Consider the following 23,579-nt stretch of genomic DNA (forward strand, 5'->3'; position numbering starts at 1 on the left):
TAAACCATAGTTCATACCTGAGTTCATCCAGGAACGGAACAGCTATTCTATGAGACCCAAATCTGAAAAGAGTGACCAATCATAAAAGGTTTAAAATCATTAAAGTCATCCAAAAGTTTTCAATCCCAGTGCCCTAGAAGTAACTAGACAAAACCAGCAGCATTTACACCCCTGATAGATAAGACATTATTTTATTATAAATCTGCAGTATCCATGTGAATATGTTTGTATAACATGGCACACTGATAGAAGTTACCTGTGCAGGGATTACCTGTGTTGAGCAGTGCGCAGAGCGGAAGGGATGCCAAGGGTTGTGCACATGACTGCTATGAAGAAATGGCATACTTCTCACACAGAGGGTTGGGCAGAAAGTCAGCTCCCTCCAGGTATAAGCTCATACACAACCTCGGTAGGAGGAAACCTGCTTGTGACATCACTGGGGGAAGCTTTAAAGAGCTAAAAAAAAGAGCAGTCAGCTGAGAGCCGGCTTGGAAGGGCTGCTGGAGGAGCAGAGGTTGGAATTGTCCTTCCAGCGCAGCACTATGGAGCCGCCTGCAGCCTAGACAGCGCACAGCGCACAGCGCACAGAGCACAGCCATCGCTTCCAGCATGCAGGTAAAGCTTATTCCATACATTACATTCCTAACATTATACAGATAGCTATCAGCATACTTTACCCATTCACTACCAAGGTGTGAGCTGCTGTCACAGATACAGAGTAACTTTATGAGCCTGGAAGATAAAGAGTGATTGTATGGAGGAAATTCCAGAAAATCCTCATAAACTATCCCTGGAATTCAGCTTGGCTGCATAAGCTTTAATGGGAAAAGTAAACAAAGAGCTTCTGCAGCAGCACCAAATCAGCTGACAGCTTTTTCTGTATGTTGGTTAATGTCTGTATGTATTCTTTTTATAGATAATATTGCTTTGTGAACAAATTCAGATTTGGGCTCAGTATCTTGAGTCCTTGTCCACCTCCCTCTGGCACCATGGCACAGAGATAGCAAGGGTGGCATTATTACACTGAACAATATTACTAAAACTAATAATGTTACATGTCATGGTAACACAGGCAGATCAGGAAGATTTTTGGGATCTAAATTGAAGGTACTTTATGTAATCTAAATATGTTTATCACTACATAAATATATAAAAGGGTTAATGAGAGCCCAAAAAAGCAGGTTTATTGCTGCATCTCTGCTGTAGGATCTGTTTTGTGGGTTCATTAATGTAATCTTTGTACCTTCATATATGAAAAGGTTGATGGGAACCCAAAAAGAACAGGTACATTGCTAGGCACCTCTCTGGTGTAAGATTTGTTTTGTGGGTTCCTTGATGTAATCTTTATACCTCCATATATGAAATGAAAAAGGGCAGGTACATTGCTAGGCAGATTTTTAAGTAAGGATTTGTTTTGCATACATAAAAGAGTTAATGATAATACAAACAGGGCAGGTACTTTCTGGGCACCTTTCTGATGAAAGATATCTGTTGCCAGTCCCTTAATGTAATCCTAATACACACACACATACATATTACACGTGTCTCTGGGTTACATTCCCATGTAGGTCTCTGTACTATCTGCCCCACAACTCTTATCACCTATGCAAACACATGGCAGTTAAAGTACAAGGAGTTGTAAAAAAAAAATATGATTCTATGTTGACACTTATTTGTGCTGAACTTTGAACTGGACCTTTGCTCTACATGAATCATAGCTAAGCATGGTTCTATACCTGCTGAGACTTAGTATGCACTGTCAGATGGCAGGATGGGACATGGAACACATATACAAAATTTAGGAGCCAGTCTGTACATGTAGGAGAGACAGATTAATTATAATGTCATTTTTTAATGGAAAGTAGTAAAATAAACATGGTCGAACGTAATATTTATAATGCATTAGTAACTACGTTACTGGGGTTCTCTCAACCATGCCAGTTAGGTTTCCATGGTATTGAATAACTTGAATTACATACATTTTGGGTTGGCATAAAAAAAGAAAAAATGCAGTAAAGGTTTTATGTTTTTTAAACAATAAAATAAAATTTTAGCATACAATAACCAGCAGGTATAATATGTGATAAGTTGTCTCATGATTGCAAGTGATGCCTATATCTGCTTGTGTGCTATATGATATATGCTACAACTTTGACAGATGAGAACTTTGTGCAAATGGTCAGTTACAGCATAGTTCCCAGATGTTTATTATTTGGAACCAATCCCTCTATCCCTGTTTCCTCCTCAGTAAGGATGGGTAAATTTGCCAGTGTCCAGTTAACAGAGGGTTGAATCATAAATCTTGTTTGAATTTTGGAAAACATGAATTTAGCTGCAAATCCAACTGAAATCTGACAGTTTTTTAGTAAGTTTTGGTCTTTTTAGAGGTAATATGCTGCTGTTAAAATGCCATGGTAGAGATATAGAAAAGCTAAAATGTATTTTTTATATATATCATAAAATTGGGAAAGGGTCTTTTCTTGTGACTCTGAGAGCAACAATACAAATGAACAATCTTTTAGGTAACATGCTTGTGGATACCTTAAAATTGGACCTTTAACTAAGAAATTATGTAAACCGGCATTTCTAGTTCTCAGCCTGTGTGGTTGATCTTTTAATCCTATGCTTTTGTATTTTTGAATCACTGACCCAGATTTAGTATACAGCTCAGGTGTTCAGCCAAATGTCACACAGCTTGCCGCATTTCACTTTATTCCAGTGTGTGACTGAAACTATTAAAAACCAGAAGATCAGCTTTACTTCAAGGCAATATAGCAATGGACCGTTCCACAATGTCTTAGTGGCAGGTACACTTTGTGTTTTATGTTGTATTAAAAACCAGTATGATTTTCATGGACAGTCTCAGCGTCGGAATACATCTGCAGTGTTGATTTAGTTTTTTTTCTTTTACAGTTAGCTTGGCTTACAGTAGCAGTATTTTGATCATTAAATGTTTCAAAAAAACTTTTTGTCATTTAGTTTTAGCAGCAACACATTCATTTCCAATAAGAGAATAATAGGCCTACTTTGACTGGCAGATAGAAATTGGTCAGTAGGCTGTCCCTGTTCTCATGGATGTGAAACTGTCCTTGTGTTGACCAGTGTCATCAGACTCTTATTAGATACCGGAGATACAGCAGTGCAAAATTGGCAAACAGCAGGATATTTTTAATGAGGAAGAATGAAATGTTCTAGAGACATATTACATACTTTCACTTCAAGTAATTAAAGAGCTGAAAATTTACAGCATTGTAAAACTGGCCAGGAGCAGGGCAGTTTTAACTCCGTTTAGTTGGCCTATCAGGTATAAGTTTTATTCTATGCGTTATATGGTTTAGGTGTGTATTTCTCTCTTAAACTATGCAATTGCATACTGCAAAACAAAAGGCTGCTCCAATAACAGATTATTAGTTACAATTAATGCTGCATTATTAGCCCCCTAAACCTAATATTGTTTAAACCTTTTTTGTGTATTAAGGTACTGATCACACGTGTGCTATGGCAAAACATGCTAAAACTCACAGTAAATAAAACTATGTACCTCCTGTATGTGTGGTGCCTTTATTGTGAATGACATTTCACGCACTGTATAGTAGATGGTGAAGCTTAGTGCACCACACAACACCATATACCATGCATTATGGTGTGCCATAGTGCTAAAAAAAAATAATCATGTACATTTTTGTATCTGTTGTGGTGCACTCGCAGCTCATTCATAATAGGAAGTGCGAAGAGGCATCATCTAAATTGTAGTACAATTTAATCACCATATGTTTATATAAAGAAAATCAACACAGGCATGCAGTTATCCGCACAGACCGTGGCATGTTTTGCACTAAAGTTTGCACCAATGGTGTGCCAAGAATTTGCCATTTAGCAACATACTTTCTGCTCCATATTGTTCACCATTTCCATCTCAAAAAGTTGCAAGGTATGTTACAGGCTGACCTTGTGTTAAGTCCATTTGTAGCCAGTTGTACATTTGTAGCCAGTTGTACTAAGAGATCCAACAGATATCCATGTTGTTCTAAAGCCGTACATTAAAATCCCCTGGGTCAAATTCCTCTATGGACTATTATTTTAATGAATAGATGACAGCCACAGATTTTTGTCACACGGATAAACCCTTTGTTAACTTGCTATATAGTTGTCTCTAGTTGGCGCCTGGATCCGCCACATTGCAAGGGGAAAATGTTACTAAGCTCTGTAACTGTAGAAAGATGTCATTGATTTGAATTGGGAATAACTGAACTCCTATTCATTTAGTTCACATTTCCTGGAATATTTCCTAATTACTTTCTTCTCCAACCTGGCTGTAAAAGGGATCTTATTGTTCCTGTACCACTCAGCTTTATAGATTACTTTTTATTGCTACTGTTCTGTATTGCCAAGTGTTACCATATGGTTTAGTTCTGCGGTTTATGATTGAGGGGATTGTACTTCTCCATGTTTATCCCTTTCATGTGAACTAACCATTATATATATCACCTCTCTATGACACCTTACAGTAACATAACACATAGTAGAAGGTGTAAAGCTGTCAGTATGGTTCGGATATGTGCACTTTACATTATGTACAAATATGTAAAGAATGAAAGAAAAAGCTTCAGGCTTGTTTGCAGGCAGGGGAGCTGGAATGTATGTGACATTACTGTACTGACAGCATTCCTGCGGGGTTCCTCTGTGTTTATTGCATTTTTGTTTGCAGGCACCACAGGGGAGTAGATGGTAATGCACAAAACAATATGTAAATGTATAATCTTGGGCTGGTGAATGTAGAATCAGCTTCAGGGGTTGGACGAATAGCTAGGATCATTTTTGGTATGTCATAAGATTTGAAAGTTGAATATGCATTGAGGATTATACTGTAGAAAAACATTGAAAACATTATTTTTATATTTAATAGGCCCAGCACACTGCCTGGACCAAAAAAGTTGCACACCCTAATATTTTATTAGATCATCTTTAGCTTTGTTGTGATATCATTTTGACAAGTTAATGCAATGTCACATTTTTTATTATTAATTTCGGACAAAGTTGCTTTCGTTTTTTTTACCAATTTTTTTACTGGTGATGGGAGAGTTGAACCCCCAGGTAAAGCCTTCTTCAGCACATCCTAACAATTCTCAATGGGGTTAATTTTGAAATATGCCTAAGTCATCAGGGAATTACCAAAAACATTGATGGAAAAACCTGGTCATTTAGATTTTTGTGGGGGCACATAACGTTGTTGAATCAAGTCCTGACCAGCTGCTGAAGCAACCCCAGATCATATTAATGGCTCCACAGGCTTGGGGACCTTTTTTGGCCAGGCAATATATGTGTGTATATTTTTTTATATATATATATATATATATATATATATATATATATATATATATATATATATATATATATATTAGAGACTAGTCATTCACACTACCACCTAGTAGTACAATCTTTTTTAGAAGTATAAATAACTAAGTAGTAGTTTTTTAGGGGCATGTCTGAATAGAGATGAAATAGAAGTTTTACATATGCCTGCACATTTACTAGTTTTGGTAGATTTAACAGGGTTATTCTTACAGACTATTTTATGTATAGCCAGCTTTAGAACCTTTCATCTCCAGCTTTGAGAATTCTGAACGCATATCTGAACACTGATTGTAGTTTAATGTATACGAAAAATCTGTTGAATCAAGCCAAATACCAAAGATGAAACCATGCATAAAGCTGATCTCTACTATTAAAATATTTTCATGTGTAGACACAAATATAATGAATCCACAAACTCAAATAAGCCTTGTAAAAGTAGGTGCCCAGGAACAGTAAACTCTACAGTAAAAGAAAAAAAAAACACTACTATAAAACACGTCCTTAATGTAAAGGAAGTGGGATGAGGCCATAGCACAGAGCTCACCCTCGTTAAACCCGTTTGTAAATGTTGATGACTTGTTTTTGCAGACAGGGAGAGAAGTGACCCTTATTTGTAAAGAATTACTGGAATATGACAGCCACCTGCATCTGTCTAAATTCAGTTAGTAAAGAGAGAACATGCAAATCATTCCTAGGAAAAGTAAGGGTTTGTCCCTGCACGGCAGAGGTAATCTCATGCTGCTGTGTAACCTAACCTCCTGTTAGCTGTCACCTTATATACAGCATAATAAATCAGTGTTATATATGATGAGATTGGCAGCAGGTGGATGACACTGAACTATAGGCAGAAATGAACAAAAACATTAAAGTCAAACTCTAACATTCTTCTGTGTTTAAACTGCCTACCGAAATCTTCAATGTGCATAAAAAAGTGCAGTAAGTCAGACAGAGCCTAGCTTTTTTTTGGCTTCAGTAAACCCATCATCATCCATTCTTTTTCTACCAGCCTTACTATCCCTGGCCCACCTGTTGTACATATTGGATTTCAGTTCTACTCGCCCATCATTAGACGTGGGTATTATCCACATGTAGTTATGTGGCCTGATTTATTGAATTTTCTGTCCTGGACCAGATCAATTTCAGGTTTGATGGATAAACCAGGTTCTCCCTTGATAGTCTATCCTCTCCAGTCTTGGAGAACTTTAATGAATCAGGCCCTATTCATGCAAATGTAGCCTGTCTAGGAATGTTTATTTCTTCAGACTGATATCCACCCATCTGGATATTTTAATTATTTCTCCCAAGAACCAACCCATTAATTGTATGTTTTATAAATCTCCCTTTAATTATAGAAAATTGGTTTGCTACACTTTGTTCAGCATATTTGTTCCATTATTTAAAATATCCAATGTATGCTTTTATTAACTTTAGGAGGTTTATAAACTGGTATTACAACTCCGCAACCAGAAAATCATTGATGTTGCATTTTTCTAACTGGTCCGACCAACATTTATGGACTCTCAGGTGATTCATTTATGAGCAGCCCAGTGAAAAATCTCACCTCCTGCATGTGCACAGCACAAATGTATTGTATGTGCAATGTATGCCTCAGGCATCTCTTCAGTTTTTGTTCACATCGTGTGAATCATTTCAACTTTTAAAGAGAATCTGCACCTTTTTGATGGATTTGAACAGATTTGAAGCGTAAGGGCTGGGCCGTGAAATAGTCAGCTTATGTATTAGTATATTTTATCTATTGTGCTCCCTTGTATCTAAACATTCCATTATGTGAAAACCATTAGGGAAGATGGCCCTGAATATATCAGCCAGTTACTTCTCTTTCTAAAGTACTTTTCTAACAATCTGCACTAAAGCCCATGTAACATTCTTGTCAGAGGCTGGCGTGATGCTTCATATCGGCAGGAACTATAAAGAAACTCAGTAATAGACTGGAGAAAAAAAATCAATAGCTGTATTTTAGAGGTTACAACTATTGTTGTTCTCATGTAATGTAAGACCTTTTGTCCTCAGTCATCTATTGTGACCTTCACTCATGACCCCGGTAAAGTGAAGCATTTAATACCACGCGTTAGAGCTTTACAGAAATTAAACGGCATCAGTGGGATTTTCTGTATCAGCCATTATGTGATCATTAATACTCCATGCTATACAAACAGGATCACATAGCTTAGGTAGGCATCTGCATTGACCACTAGTGTGGAATTATTGGAATGTTTACATAGGACTTGGCTAAGGGCAGTAAAATTTGAGAAGGGGCAACCTGCCACAGTTTTATTTTGTTTATTTCAATAAGACTAAAACACAAGTTAATGATTAATGATTCATACTCCGGATGGTCTTAGGGTATTAGTGGTCTACCCCAGGTTTCAGTGTTGGGACCTTTACTGTTTTATATCTTTATAAATGATATAGAGTTTGGGAATAAAAGTATAATTTCTGTGTTTGCAGATGACACAAAACTAAGTAATGGAATTAAGTCCATACAGGATGTCTATAATCTACAAGCAGACCTGGATGTACTGCTTGATTGGGCAGCCAAGTAGCAAATGACATTTAATATAGATAAATGTAAAGTTATGCACTTGGGGGCTAACAACATGCATGCTTCATAGTGTCTAGGGGGAACACATTTGGGGGAGTCAGAAATGGAAAAGGATCTGGGGGTTCTGGTAGATCATAGACTTAATACCAGCATGAAATATCAAAACCTAGCAAAGTACTTTCTTGTATTAAAAGAGGAATAGACTGCAGAGATGGAGACATAATCCTGCCCCTGTACAAAGCATTGGTCAGACCACATCTGGAATATGCAGTCCATTTTTGGAACTGTGGAATCGGAGAGAGTGCAGAGAATGGCAACTAAATTAATAAAAGGAATGGAGGAGCTCAGCTATGAGGAGAGATTAGCTGAACTGAATCTATTCTCCCTTGAGAAGAGACGGGGGGGGGGGGGGATATGATCACCCTGTGTAAATATATAAATGCTCCATATAGAGAACTCTTTTCCCAATTATTCACTTTGAGATCATTACAAAAAACAAGAGGACACTTTCTGTCTGGAGGAAAAGAAGTTTAAGCTCCGGATAAGGAAGGGATTCTTCACTGTAAGGTCTGTGAAAATGTGAAATCGTCTCCCTCAGGAATAGTTTCAGCAACTACTACAGTTAAAGCAAATTGTTCCAGGGTTTTGTTTTTTTTTTGCCTGTATGTGGACCTACTATATCCCTAGGGTTTTATATATGGGATGTATTTATTTCCCTGGTGGTTGAATTTGATAGACTTTTTTCAACCAGACCAAGTATATAACTATGTAACAAATGTTGTAAATTGTACCTATAACCATAGAAGACCACATGTCTACTATAGGGACCAGAAGCACAGGGGGCCCAATGTCTGACTATGTAAATAGTATTCACTTCATTTCATAAATTACCTTTGAAATTAAACAAAGTGCCCCCTTTTTTGATTTTGCAATGAAGTTTCATCATACAAAGTTATATCTTTGACTGGTATGTTTTATTGCATTGTTATTCTGTTTGTGTATAACTGTGTATATGGGCAGCACGGTGGCTCAGGGGTTAGCACTCTGGCCTTTGCAGCGCTAGGTCCTAGGTTCGAATCCCAGCCAGGACACTATCTGCATGGAGTTTGCAGGTTCTCCCCATGTCTGCGTGGGTTTCCTCCGGGTGCTCCGGTTTCCTCCCACATCCCAAAAACATGCAGTTAGGTTCATTGGCTTCCCCCTAAATTGACCTAGACTACATTAATGACATATGACTATAGTAGGGACATTAGATTGTGAGCTCCTTTGAGGGACAGTTAGTGACACAACTATGTACAGCGCTGCGTAATATGATGGCGCTATATAAATACTGTATTATAATAATAATATAACTGCTTTAAAGCTGAACTCCAGCTCTGCCTTCCATCCTTCACAGTTGTATGAGCCTATTTTCTGTGCCGAAGTTGCTTACTGTAATTACTGCACACTGTAAACTTCCCTCAATGTGCATTATAAGCTGCTGTGCCATTATTTGGCTGGAGGACACCAAACATTACCTAGCCCTTTGAACCCCAGTCTGTGATGGCTTTTCCCTTTCATTCATTGAATTACAAAATATAATATATTGCAGCTTACCAGTTATTAGATGGGATCACTACTTTGGTTTGCTTTTTTTCCTGTATTTCCTGTGTATAATTTGTTTGCATTTAGGTCTATTCTCATTTATCTCCAATGTGTCCATGGGGTCAGCTATGGTTGTTCACCTTTAAAACATGTTTGTTGATAGGAATAGTAGTACAAGAAAAAAAATTATATATACATATATAAAGGTTTAGAATCTGAAAAATATATACCAGTACGTTCCTCACCATATTGTCACACTTCTGTCTAACCATATGCATAGTGCAACAAATGTCTTTTTTTACCAAATGACACAAATCAAGGTTTAAAAATAAAATGCCAGGTACTAGCACATAGGATGTTGTAATGTAATTGTGATTTCTTCATAACATCTGTTATGTTAAAAAAGAAACATAATTATTGTGCTTAAAGCGTACATTAAATACAAAGTGAATGTCTATTTTTGTGACCACAAGCACATTTGATTGTGTTATTAATACTTTCTCTACACGTTTTATGGACACCTGCAGAGATTACCATCAAAAAGAGAAAAAAAACATTCTGCCATGTTTCTAGTGATACATTAGTAAATGAAAGCAAGTATCTGACATTTGATTGACAGCAAGACTGGTTTTTATTTATATATCACACAATAATTTTAGATGTGAACATAAATATATTTTACAGATAAGGGCAAACTGGACACTTTGGGCCTGACTTATTAAAGTTCTCCAAGGCTGGAGAGGATACACTTTCCACAGTAAACTTGGGTGAACCAGCAAACCTGTAATGGATCTGGTCCAGGATTCAAAACTTTTGCTAACAAATGGCAATTTCCATTCCAGGTTTGCTGGATCACCCAACTTTACTGTGGAAAGTGTATCCTCTCCAGCCTTTTGATCCTGATTTATTAAAGCTCTAGAAAAATAAACTATCGTAGGAGAAGCCAGGTAAGCCATCAAATGTGCATTTCTTAAAATCATTTGCTATTGGTAAATGTTTTCAATCCTGGACCAGATCCTTTCCAGGTTTGCTGGATCACCCAGGTTCTCCCAAGATTGCCTTTTGCAGAGCTTTAACAAATCAGGCCCATTATGCCCACTAAGTAGTGACCAAAAAAGGCAACCAAAAGTAGTGACTGCTTTAAAAGTGGCAATCAGGGTGTTTGAAACCTATCACCAATTTGTGTTGCACCTCTATGAAAGTTGTAAATACAATCTGGTAACATGGCGCTTATACTAAAACTGCACAGCTACCCCTAATATTTTCTATGCACAATGTTCTACAATAGACGCATGTTAGAATTTTAAAAATTGGGACTTGTTTGTGGCCTCACTACAACTCTGTGAAAGCTGAAGTGTCCACTGATAATCAAGTCCACAAATATAAATGTTTGCAAGTGGCAAACACGAAAGCAGTTGCCATAGTAACAGAAGGCAATTCCTAGAATGGGCTCCAATGGTATCACATTGCTAAGATAAAATATTGGTTTCCACCCTTTACAACCACCGGGCAATGGGACCTCTGCCCACTCTGTACTTGGCTTTTCTGAAGTAAATCGGGCCTAGAATTTTTAATGTGAGGTTTTCTTACATGGGTGGAAGCAAATGGGGTCAGCAAGTGTTTGCCCATCACTTTCTATGTTATCAGTTAGCATAATATAGTCTAGGGGTCATTACTGGGGTACTTAGGGAAGTGTTTCCCAACTTTCAGGTCTTGGGGAACTCCTTCTATAATCACTAAATACACAGCTCTCAGTTCATTAGTGTGATGGTCATTGGAAGAATGTCTCTTACATGAATGGCCATTGTGAATAATGTTACCCTTACAAATAGCCAAAAAGCGCATTGGTGCAAGTTTATCTCACCCAAGAGCCACAAAGTGTTCATTGCTCAAGGAAACCCTAGCAACCTCTGGAGGAACCCTATGGTTCCATGAAACCCTGGTTTAGAAACACCAGTTTAAAATTTAACAACAGTTATAGTGTTTACAATAGCACTTTATTTTAGGCAGTATGCTACTTCTTTATCAGGTTGGGGCTAATCTTTAAAGTGACCATGTGGATACCTCAGAAAACTCAAACCACCCTGTAAAGCAGATCACCTTTTAAATGGGTGGCTGGCATCTACTGGTATCTGCCACCGTCGGGTGTGTCAGATGGTATCCTGCCATATCGGGCACAGTTTCCTTCCTGTGGCTATTATATCACTGTGTAGTCCGGGAGTGAACGTTTGCCATTTCCTTTACAGGGTGATTCGAAATTTACTTTAAAGTAGCTACAGAGCTGCTCTATCATTGTGCAGTTTATCATTTATTGTTTTTTTTTTCAGATAGTGGGAAGAAAATAGAAAGTAAATGCTTCCCAGATGGGGCAATGCTGCATTAGAATAACATTGGCTGTATAGTGTGTTCCTCTATATTAGGACATTTGATCATATGGTGAGCTGTTGGACAACCTGTGCTGTCTGGCAGAGATGTAGGATCTTAATGCAGAAATAAATCCTATTTGTATATTGTTTTTTTCAGCCAAGTAAGCACAAACTGATGGAGAAAATCTAAACAGTTTTTCAAAATAATGTTTAATTATTTTACAATAGTACAATAATATAGTTTGACCCCTCCTGTGTTCCTCTTTAGTGTCAATGCAGTAGAAGTTGACCTAGAATAAAAAAAATGCCAGGATTGTTTGGTGTATGGACATCTGAATGGTCACCATCCAGAGCAGGGAGTCTTCCGAACCCTGACAATCATTAGCCAGTGTGTTCATTAAGAGGGCTTACTGGTTGGTAATGAATGCAGCAGGGAACTTTCCCAATGGCTAATGGTTGTCAGTGGTCTGACAAGGTACATTCAAAAGAAAGATATAGTCACCACAATCAACCGTCCAGGTCCCTACTAGTAGCTTTTTTTTGGCTACAGAGAACCACTAATCTAGCTTTGCAGATGTGCCCATGCCTGCCTGTCCCCTATTGTCCCCTTGCGCTGAGGTCATCACTGCACCTCTGCTGGATGCTAAAAGAATTCCTTCATTAGATGGTTGAAGGTCCAAGTCACATGACCATGGCTTTAATTTAGTTTAAAGGACATTAAAGTTTTTTTTGATGAATAGCTAAACAACATATATGTATTTTACTTTTTAGCTATCTGCGGAAGCTCAGCCTTAACCCAGAATGGTTTGATGAACTTTAATTCTATCCTTTTGTATTTTTTACAGTGAAAGCAATATTGGTATAGATTTTGTTCTCGCTGTGTGTCATCAGTTGGCCTGATCCATGTTGTTTTGTGAAATTCTTAGTGCTTATTAGTTCAGCAGTGAAGGATGACCTTGAATTCCTTGGTGTGGGAGATTCTTGTTCTCCGATTGTATTATAGCGTAGTATTTATATTCAGACATGCTGGCTTTTGTAAAATGTGTTACTAGGTGGCTAGTATTCTTTGTGATACAACTGATTTTTTTTTTTTTGTATCATATTTTATTCCTAAGTGTTTGACAAGCCATAGATAATAGTGTGTGGCCGCCATCTGTCTCAGTCTGCCAAACTTGACCTTTCAATACTGAATTGGGGTCTTTATAATAAAGAATCTATGAATAACATTTTATAAGAGAATAAAAAGAATTTTGTATTAAATTGTACATCACCACATAATGCCTGAAGACTAATAGAAGGAAATACAAATTACAGCAAGTTTTACAATGTTCATAATGTTTGAGAATTTAACTCCTATGAGAATTGATGGAGTTTTTAGTGATTTTTCAGTTCTGACATTTTGGTCCTAAACAGCACCTAATAACTAGGCAAATATAACCGCAAGGAGGTGCAAAGGGTGCCACTGCATGAGGGTGCCAGACCCATCTCAGCCAACAGGGCCCCAAGACCATTGTCCATTGTTGGGTTAATATGCCCTGCTGCAGTTGAGTGATACAGCTCAGCCACCTTCTTGTTCCAAGCCAATGGCTGGTCAGTAAACGAGCATCAGAACACTGATAGTCATTCCTATAGTTAATTTTTCTCTCTTATTTCCTAACAGCATGTCTTTTTATGAGCATGCAGCATACCTGATTGGCTCTAAGTTCAGTTCCCACCCCCTCCTGGCAATAAAAATTGATGATACCAGTTAATTGTAAATGTACTTACACTACTAACAGCACAATATACTTACACTACTCACATTTAGAAGTACAGTTAATTTAATTTTCATTTTTTTATGTAAATTTTTATTGAAAGAAGTTTTTATATGTAAAACAAAAAGAAAAACCTAAACACACAGTAACATAACATGGGAAATATACACCCAAAAACAAAAACAAGGCAGAAAGGAAAAAAACTTAGAAAAACTATGCAAAAGGAAATTATATTATCCAGCATCACCAAAACATCTGTGGAACACCAATCAAGGATTCAACAATAATACCAATCCATTTAAAGTAAATTTCTGTATATACTGTGAAGGGAAAGAACAATAAAAGAAAAGAAGGGTCATATATATACAGTTATTAATTTCAATGAATAAGTAATATAGGGGTTTTTAAATGTCCAGCTTTACTTACTGATTAGTTTATTTAATCACTCCACTACTTGAATATACTTTTTCTGAAGGAAACCAATATGAATTTAAACAATTACCAGTGCAGGCTTTATCACTGTGGACAGGGACTATGCTTCATTTGGATAATGTCAGTACCCCCACCCTGAATACTTGTTTAGGTTTGATAGATTGACAGTTCACTTATTATTCAATCAATTTTGACATTCAATCCAGTAAAGTAGCAGAAACATTTCTTCAGCATTGATTGTCTAGACACGGAAGGAAATTCAAGATTACAGAAGGATGTAGTAAGAGTAGGTCAGAGTTGTATGTTTGGCTCAAGAAGCATTATGTGGCTACTGAGTTAAAAGGCAACGCGTAAAATATTAATGTGTCACTCATACAGCTTGCTATATTATGCTATAATCGTGTTATCCGCAAGAAAATACACAAGATTATTTGATGCAGGGTTTTAATGCATGCCAGGATTAAAATCTGAAATAAAATGAATAGTGTATCTGTTTCACATTCCGACAAGGCAAAAACTATCATATTAAATGGAACGTTGAGTTGGATTGTCTGCTGGGAAATTTCAGCAGGTCATAAACAGCTCAAGCCTCAGCCTTGTGCCCACAACTCTATCACATTAAGAATATGTAAATCTGTGTAGCTGTTTCATGCGTGCATGAGTAGAATGCACACAGGCATTTCTGCTGATATGTCTATCTGAAACGTCAAGCCTTGGCACCCTTTTTTTCCATCCAAAACTAAAAGTAGTAGTAACATCCATTTTTAAATCTCAACAGGGATTTTAGGAGCTACTGATGATGTGTACAACCATAAATCCCTAAAAGAAGATAAAAGTGTTGGCCCATCCATAATTCAGCTGTTGAATTTGGGGGAACCTAACCTTCAAAATGTAGCTTGTGCCAAAGCATTTATGATTCTTTAGTTTTGGACAGAGTGTGAAAGAGATAGAACGTCAGCTTTTATTGCTGTTGATTTCTATCAATGAGATTTGTCTGGTGATAGGAAGAGCAGAACAAGTACTAAAGACACTTAAAGAAGAAGTAAACCCAAAACCAAAAAATCACACTTCCTTCAGTCCCGCAGAGCAGTCTATCTATCGGGAGGTTTCTTCCATCGGGTCCCGCGTCATCCCTGTATCTGTCTTCGGCCCGGAGCAGAGGGAGCACCAAGCACCGACATCTTCTCCTCTCTTCTTCCGGGTCCTTCTTCCTGCGCAGGCGTGAGATTGGGTGACGTTGATTGGGAAACAATTTGCCAATCTCGCTGCGCATGCAGTGTTGTCTACTGCAGTGTTGTAAGGTAAACATTCTGAGTATAGGTCTGCTTTAATGAATCAGAACTCCACATATTGAGGAAGGGTCTTCTAGATATTTTTCACTGAAATATTTGTCCCTATCAACAGTGGAAAGCTCTGCAACTCGAAGTTAGGCAATATAAACGTTTCCCAGCTCACTCTCCAGCTAGTGAGCACTGCAAGGGTAATGTTATCATTTTCTTAGAGTTAGGCTTTATTTTGCCAAGAAAATTGGGCATGCATTAAGACTCTGCTTGTTTCAATAATATAATGACAGGAGGTATTTTTATGTGTGCTCATATTTTATCTGTTTATTTTAATTAAACCTGGCCTATGATATAATGCAGCCTGTTGCAGGACAAACTGAAACACTTGGGTTTAGCTGAGCTTTTAGCTAATAAATAGTGCATGGAAGTGTATGAAAAGTATCTGGACTGAGAACTTGGAAGTGATTACTAATATTTAAATGTTTTCATACTTTCCCAGCATTAAAACAGGCAAAGGTTAGTACATCTTGTGCATTGATTTTTTTACATAACTGTTTTTTTTTTTCAGAACCCAATCTAGCATTCCAAAAAAATTGAAAAACTGAAATAACAGTGAGCTATGCCTAACATGTTTTAATGGCTGCCTTGAAAACAATGAGCTGACACATTCCAGAAGTCTTGGTTTCTGTTGAAAAGCCATTGGAAGAGTTTCTTAAAGAGTCTAAAGAAAATATTATAAATTGACTTTTACAGATTTTGTGTCTATTAGTCGGAGTGGAAAAACAAGGACTGACCACTAGACAATCTCAGATTTTAAATGTTTGCCTAGTGATCAGGAGTACACATTTTTGTCAACAAAAATGTAGCATCTGTATAAAGCTTAAGGCTACCGCTTCATAGGAGGTGAGGGTGAACCTCCCCTGGTAAAATGTGTAAAATGATTTACCTCTGAATTTTGCAAGCTACAATTGTTTTATTTAATTTCATACCAAACAAGTGAGGGCAGGATTTTTACTTTCTATTTTTATGAAATGAATTACATTTATATATATTTAAAAGTGACTAACATTTCCGGTTATATACTAGCTCTTTTAATCCATAGGAATTTGTCTGCTCTGATATAAGCAACGCCTATTTGGCAGGGTGTAAATGGAGCAAGCTATGTCTACAGAGCTGGGGAGGAAGATGTGTGTTTAGTCTTTGAGCAGCACGTGAACATTATGTACATAGGTTTTTGGAAGTGAAATAACACACTGTAAAGCCGCATACGTCTTTGCATTAGGGAGTTTCACATGCTAATTTATAAATAATAAATTGTGTGTTTAGGCAGCAAAGCCCTATGTAGTTCTTTCTCATGTTCACATAACGTGCATTTTACATTGTTCTGCTGAATGGAGCATAGGGAGCTTGATACATACAGGAGAGCCAGTCGTATAATATTTACAGGTCACATGACTGGGCTTTCCTTTCATCCTCTTCTTTTGATATTACTTTATTTTTTCAACTTTTATATTTCATTTTCAATGCACTGCACTAGTGAAGAGCACATTTGTAAGGCAAAAAACCTATTATCTTCCTAAAGTCTGTATGATTGGATTTGCCATACATATACAGTAGTATCATATGATCTGTTGCATCTCTTCCCTTTGATATATAGACCTATATTTGACCATGACCTCAAGATACCAGAAATTCCTAACACTAGAAGGCTTCAAGACTTTAGGTGGAGGGAATGGGGAGAAGGGGTTGAGGAGAACACAGAAGCAAGATTTTAACAGATCATTGCCATCACAAAGCTTTTTAGGAGAAGTATTACCTGTAAAGGAATGAGACATGTCTATACTGTATATGCAAATCAATGGTACACAACAATCACTTTGTGCAAAAAAATACATTTAATGTGGATATTTTTTCAGTTCACGGTATGGGTACACTTTAGGTGGTATTTTTAGTTATCTATAACAAAATAATTATTATACAACTGAAGAGTAAACACAATTCTATTGTGTAGCATTGGCAATCCAAGTTTTCTTAAACCTCTTTGAAAACAAGCTTCCTGCTGAAAAGTATTGGTGTACCTCTCACATCTGTCATCTGGCAGGTCACACTAGATGTTCTGTAAAATCCTTTTCAAAAGTCTTCAGTCTTGAAAGAATTCCGAGCATTTTAACCAAAAGCACATTTCCTGTCAATACACCCCCCGATTAAGAGTTAGTGAAAGAAAAACTTTCTTTCCTGCTGTTCCTGACATAGCCCAGATTTCCTATGCATTCCAGTCAAATGTATAAGGACAATGAGTGTACCTGGCTGGTTAAAGAGAAACTTCAAGCTGTAAATTAAAATGCAACCTAGAAGGGAAAGTTATTCAAAATATATTACTATAAAAATATTTCACATCATTATCCATTTTTACAAACAAAAAAGCAGAAGGGGTAAATCTATAACCATTGTTTTTGGGGATATTTACATCTACTTTTTTCCATTAAAATATAGGAAAGAAATTTTTTTAAAGAGAGGAAAAACCTCCACTTGGACAGTTGTTGGGTTTTTCCATCACTGTTGATCCTGATCACTGTTTAGGGAATGGTGGCCTAAAAAGAGGTTAAATCTGCACAGAAGCAAATGTTAATTTTCTTTAATTAGAATGTACAGTGGACAGATTTATTCCAGGCTTAGGTTTAATTTAATTCTTTACCAGATTTTTTTTCTCCTGTGCGGCCCTTTACCAAACTTAGATAACACACATAACATACCATTATGTCTATGGACTTAACTTGCAGTTGTTGCTTCCAGATTAGGCCAGGAGCAAAACACATAAGCATCGGGATTTTAGAAATATAGTTGTAAATCGATGTTCATTTATAACTTGCTGGTTAAGGTCATGCTTGCAGATCAAGGGCTTCCACTTTCCCTCTAAAAAAACAAGTGGTTACCAAGCAATCATTTAGTTGTTTGTGTAGAGTTTTATGTATCACACTACTTTATTCTGTTTGGGTTTTTAAAGTCGGACTCATTTTTCAAAAGAATAGAAGAGAAAGGTGTGACTGTCCAATGCATTTTTCTACTTAACTTACTACGTCTGGTAAATAACAGAGCCCCAATCCCGGCATTCTGTTAAAACATACTTAACCTTATAAAAACATTATGAAGCCAGTGACATGCTGTTACAACAAAGTATAACTAAAGTAAATGAAAATATCCTAATGATAGTTTCAGATTTTATCACTGCAAAGATTTAATTACTTCCCTGAAATGTCAACATTCTGCCCTACTGTCCTATGATTTTGCATCACGATGACATTACTGGTAACTAAACACTGTGTACCTATAAACTACAGTTACTGATACATTCATATGTTATGCAATAGCAAACTGGTTTTTTGACATGATCTTATCCTTAAAATAGCTTGATAGAATGATTTATCATTTTGAATATTGCTGTGTTTTTTGTTTTTTGCATATTATAATAGTAGCATAATGTATAATCCATATAGCCTAAAGTAACCCTGAGCAAAGCAAAGTAACTAGTTTTCTGTAAACCCTATCCTCAGCCCACAGCCCCCAGCAGAACATAATCTTTCCATTGCCCCTATAAACCTCGGTTCAGCTATCAGGAACCAGGAAAGGAAGCTGGTATAGCTTTGAGACTCATTTAACTCAGAGGTTTAAGACTTTGTACTATCAGTGCTGGGTCAATGACCTGCAATGTCAATGTCCTTCATTCTTCCTCAATTGATCAATGTGGAAATGAAGGAAAGGTAAGTAGGGGATGTAGAAGAGAAACTTAAACCAATGATGTTTCTTTGCATTGCATATGTAATGTTATAATATTTTTTTAAAAAACTGTTGTTTTCTAAAACAAATAATTTCATTTTTCAGGAACCTATGTAGGAAACCTAGACACAAGCAGTAAGACATCATTCTTGGAAGAACCATCCCATGGAGCACAATCCTAGTAGCTGAATCAAGTTTTGGATGCCATGGCTTCAATATTGCTTGGAATGTGTCTCATCTTCAGCCAGCCTAAGCTGGTGTCTTCATACCCAACGCCTAATGAAAAGACATATGCATCTTTCCCACCTCCCATAAATGAACCAAGGAATGCTGTGTATCCTAATGGAACTCAACAACATCTACCACATACCATTATCATTGGGGTGCGTAAAGGTGGAACGAGGGCCTTGTTAGAAATGCTAAGCCTTCATCCTGACATTTCTTCGGCTGAAACTGAAATCCATTTTTTTGACTGGGAAGATCAGTACAGAAAAGGTTTACAGTGGTATGTAAGCCAAATGCCATTTTCTTACCCCCATCAGCTCACTGTGGAGAAAACCCCTGCGTACTTTACTTCATTTAAAGTTCCAGAGCGCATTTACAACATGAACAGTACAATAAAACTCCTTCTGATTCTAAGAGACCCTATCGAAAGAGTCTTATCAGACTACACTCAAGTCTATTACAACCACCTGCAGAAAAATAAGTCCTATCCACCAGTGGAGGACCTGCTTTTAAAGAACAATGAGCTTAACACAAACTACAAAGCAATAAACCGGAGTCTGTATTACAGTTTCATGGAAAACTGGTTAACGTATTTCCCACTTGAAAATATTCACATTGTTGATGGAGATTATCTTATTAGAAATCCTTTTCCAGAAATACAAAAGGTAGAGAGGTTTCTGAATCTTTCTCCCCAAATAAAAGCATCAAACTTTTATTACAATAGGACAAAGGGGTTTTACTGTTTACGTGACAGTGGTCGAGAACGATGCTTACACGAGTCCAAAGGAAGGGCCCACCCACGCATAAACTCTTTTCTGTTGGAAAAGTTAAGAGAATACTTTTATGAGCCCAACAAAAAATTCTTTCAACTTATTGGAAGGACATTTGACTGGTTGTAAAATAAACCAATTGAGAAGGACTGCATATTTACGAAGGATATTTAAACTATAACTTATTTGTAAATTGAATATTCTTGTCAATACAAGAAGATAAAGAGGAAAGCTAGTTATATTTTTATACTGACCTTAAGTGTGGCTATAATTTGTATAGATTTTCATGGCTAATAAATTATATTCATTTTGCACTATAGTAGACATTTTGATTTATTCTAATTTTATATTTACATATAGGCATGTGACCATGTTAATATTACTTAAAATGTATGATCAAGGGACAAAATCATGGTTAACATGTTTGTTAATTCAAATGTTAAAACCACCATAATGATGGGGAAATTAAGCTTTAATATAAACTCCACTGAAATCTTACTTTTCATTTATAGCACTATAGGATGTATGAAAATATGATCAGACAGAGAATAAGTAGAATACAAATTAGTAAGGAGAAAGATGATAGTTTTCTTTAAAGGAACATTTCTGCTTTAAGTGGCCCTTCTGTTTCTTAGAAACTTGTTGTTGCCCTCATCCAATTGTTTGTTGTGTCAGTGGACCTTTTCACGACATGCTTTTTTGGGGTCCAAACCCCGTTATTGTTTGGCAATCAATATTTCATTGGGGAGATCTTTTAGTGTTTAGTACAATAGACACAACGGTAAATCAGAGGAGATATTTCCAGGATGAGAAATAAACCCTTGTAGACAGTAGTCGCCATTGAAAGATTTGCCTTCTATTCCATTCCATTGTGCTGACAACTCAGAATTGTGGAATAAATACAGCTATCTGTCAGTAGCCAACGGGGAAAGACATTAAAAAAAAAAAAAAAACTTACCTTTTTTTTTAGGGTTCTAACATTTTATCACTGGCTTTTATTATAATTTTACACTGCCCATATAATTGGTCAAAAACAAAAATAATTTGTATGCCTTTGGGCACCATTTGACTGCACCAGTAGCTCACAATTTTATTTGGTTAATGGCTTCTTGTTGGATACTTTGGGCTGACCATTTCTGTTTGTCCCATGAACCATGTTTCAAGCATATGTGTGTAATTCTGCAGAAAAAATAATCCTCTGATTCACCATGCAATTTCTATTCACAGTTTTACAGACTTATTCATTAGGCCAATGGGTAAAGAAGTAAATTACAGTGACCCACAGCAGACAAAACTTCATTAACTGACTACAGCAAGTGAAATTGGCTTGTATGGGATAATGCACATAGTTCTCCCCAGAGGTTTTTAGCCGGTTGCTCCGCCCAGCTGATTTGAATACCCCGCCCAGCTCTCGGCAGCTCTCATCTTTGCATGCACAGATCTCAGGCTGCTCTGTGTCATCCGTTCAGAGGATTGCGCACAGCTCAGCCTTCATGTGAAGGAGACACAGGCAGCCCGGCCCCCATCTCATAGCACAGCTCTGTCTGTGAAATGTATCCATCTCTAGCTCTGCGTGTGAATTCTGCATCCTCACAGCTCTGTGTACAAACCTCCATATCTCCTAAACTGTATGTCACAATGACCTGTTTTTTTCAGGGTGTACAGGGGACCCTCATAGATACTAGGTATTACAATTTCAGCCCCCCAGCTTTAAAGAATTTCAAGATATGGAGGTCAAAAATGTAAAAAGTTATGAAAAGTGAACTTTGGGGTTGCTGTTTCAGAGGAAAGTGCAACTAGGAGTCCTAAATTGAAAGTGCAAATTGGGGACCCCGGAGCCACTAACATAGCAAGGAGCATTGGGGTGGGGCCCCTAAAAATATACCTACTTGTCAAACTACTGTCTGCTTCTCTTCTTTGTACACCAATTTCTCTGAGGGTGGGGATACAAAACTGAAAATATAGGTGCAAGTGGCGGGCACATTCTCCCCTTACAATCGCATTACTACAGCATCATTAGAACATAAAACACTCTTCTTATTAAAATGGGCCTCCCTGCCGTTACACATTCCTGTCCACTTATCAAACATTCTAAACTTCAATTGGGGAATGGGGAGGTGTAAGAAACCAAAAATATAAGTACAAGTGGGGAACATCTGTGACTAACATCCCCTAAAACTTCATCACTATGGCATCATTAAAAAATGAACTCTGCCACTAAATTTTATTGAGGTTGAGGTACTGGAAGGTTACAGTCATGTGTAACAAGGAAGTGCATTTGGATGGACAGTATTTTTTTTAATGTTGTAATGATGCCATGGTGATGAAAGGTGATGGCCATACGTGTCTCCCACTTCCACCTATATTTTTGTTTCCCTGCACCTCTTAATGCTGGAGAAATTGGGGTTTGAGGTAAGATGCAGACAGATATGTGTAACAGAGCAGGCAGCACATTTTGCTAGGTAGGGATTTATGTTCTCATAATGCCATAGTAATTACATTTTAAAAAGGTTTAGCCACAAGTGTCCCCCACTTGCTCCTACAGTTTGTTTCCTGTGCCTCCACGTGTACCTTAAAAATTTCAAGTTAATACAACCAACGGTTTAGGAGATCTGAAGGTTTGAACACAGCGAGGTGTTAGGCTGCAGAATATGACATGCAGCTTTTACACTCACATAGCTATCACACTGCGCTGCTGATGACATTACACACTGCGGATAAACTTCACAGACAGTGTTTTTATATAGAATATGGACAGTGATGAGAGGGGATCACTGGCTGTCTTGTCCCTATCTGATATCACATGCATGATGCTATTAAAGCATCACCACCTTTTTAACATTATATTAAAGAGTGACTTTCTGTTATGTAATGGAAAAATGTACGTTTTTTGTTTTTACACTTTTGTGGAGAGGACCTCTCCCCTTCAGTCTTCACTTCCATTTCGGTAAAGACCGAAGGGGAAATCCGCAGCCTCCTGGAATATTTGTGTCACATATCCCAAGAGGCTTTGCACTGCTCCTTGTGTGCATGCATCTTCAGAGGATTTCTTATAATGTAAAAGAAGTGTTCAATCTCATGCATGCGCAGTGCAAGGCAGCATTGGGCGTACAAGTGAGCATTAGAGAGAAGGTGGAAACTGTGCCAGCATGGGTCTGCTGGGCTAATTTTGTAAAAGAATCAAGTGAAAAAAAAAGTTTTCACAAAAGTTCACTTTAACTAAATATAGACACAGGAGCACATCTGAAGTTAGGCTGAATTCACACCGGCAGTAAGGTTACATTTGTCCATTCCTCATGCCAGGAACCACTGCTGCTTAAAAAACTTCTAGCCCTGAAAAAGCCCAGCACTTACCACCTGTTATAAATCCTAGGTGCCCAGCACTTACCGCCTGTTACCAATCCTAGGTGCCTAGCACTTACCGCCTGTTACCAAACCTAGGTGCCCAGCACTTACCGCCTGTTACCAATCCT

General features: G+C 37.4%; 1 protein-coding gene across 2 annotated transcripts; it reads left to right on the forward strand.

The window, feature by feature from the left end:
* The first annotated feature begins 482 nt into the window (after positions 1-482).
* HS3ST1 (heparan sulfate-glucosamine 3-sulfotransferase 1) lies at positions 483-20,428 on the forward strand. 2 transcript variants are annotated; one of them, XM_072406431.1, is made up of 3 exons: positions 483-615; positions 10,345-10,449; positions 19,217-20,428. In XM_072406431.1, exon 3 carries the CDS (start codon positions 19,318-19,320, stop codon positions 20,233-20,235), a length of 918 nt encoding a protein of 305 aa, XP_072262532.1. In that variant the 5' UTR covers positions 483-615; positions 10,345-10,449; positions 19,217-19,317; the 3' UTR covers positions 20,236-20,428. The 2 variants fall into 2 exon arrangements, with proteins under 2 accessions (XP_072262532.1, XP_072262531.1); XM_072406430.1 differs by lacking the exon at positions 10,345-10,449.
* Positions 20,429-23,579: the final 3,151 nt, after the last annotated feature.

The sequence above is a fragment of the Pyxicephalus adspersus genome, chromosome 3 (genome assembly GCF_032062135.1).
Source record: "Pyxicephalus adspersus chromosome 3, UCB_Pads_2.0, whole genome shotgun sequence".
Lineage (NCBI taxonomy): Eukaryota > Metazoa > Chordata > Amphibia > Anura > Pyxicephalidae > Pyxicephalus > Pyxicephalus adspersus.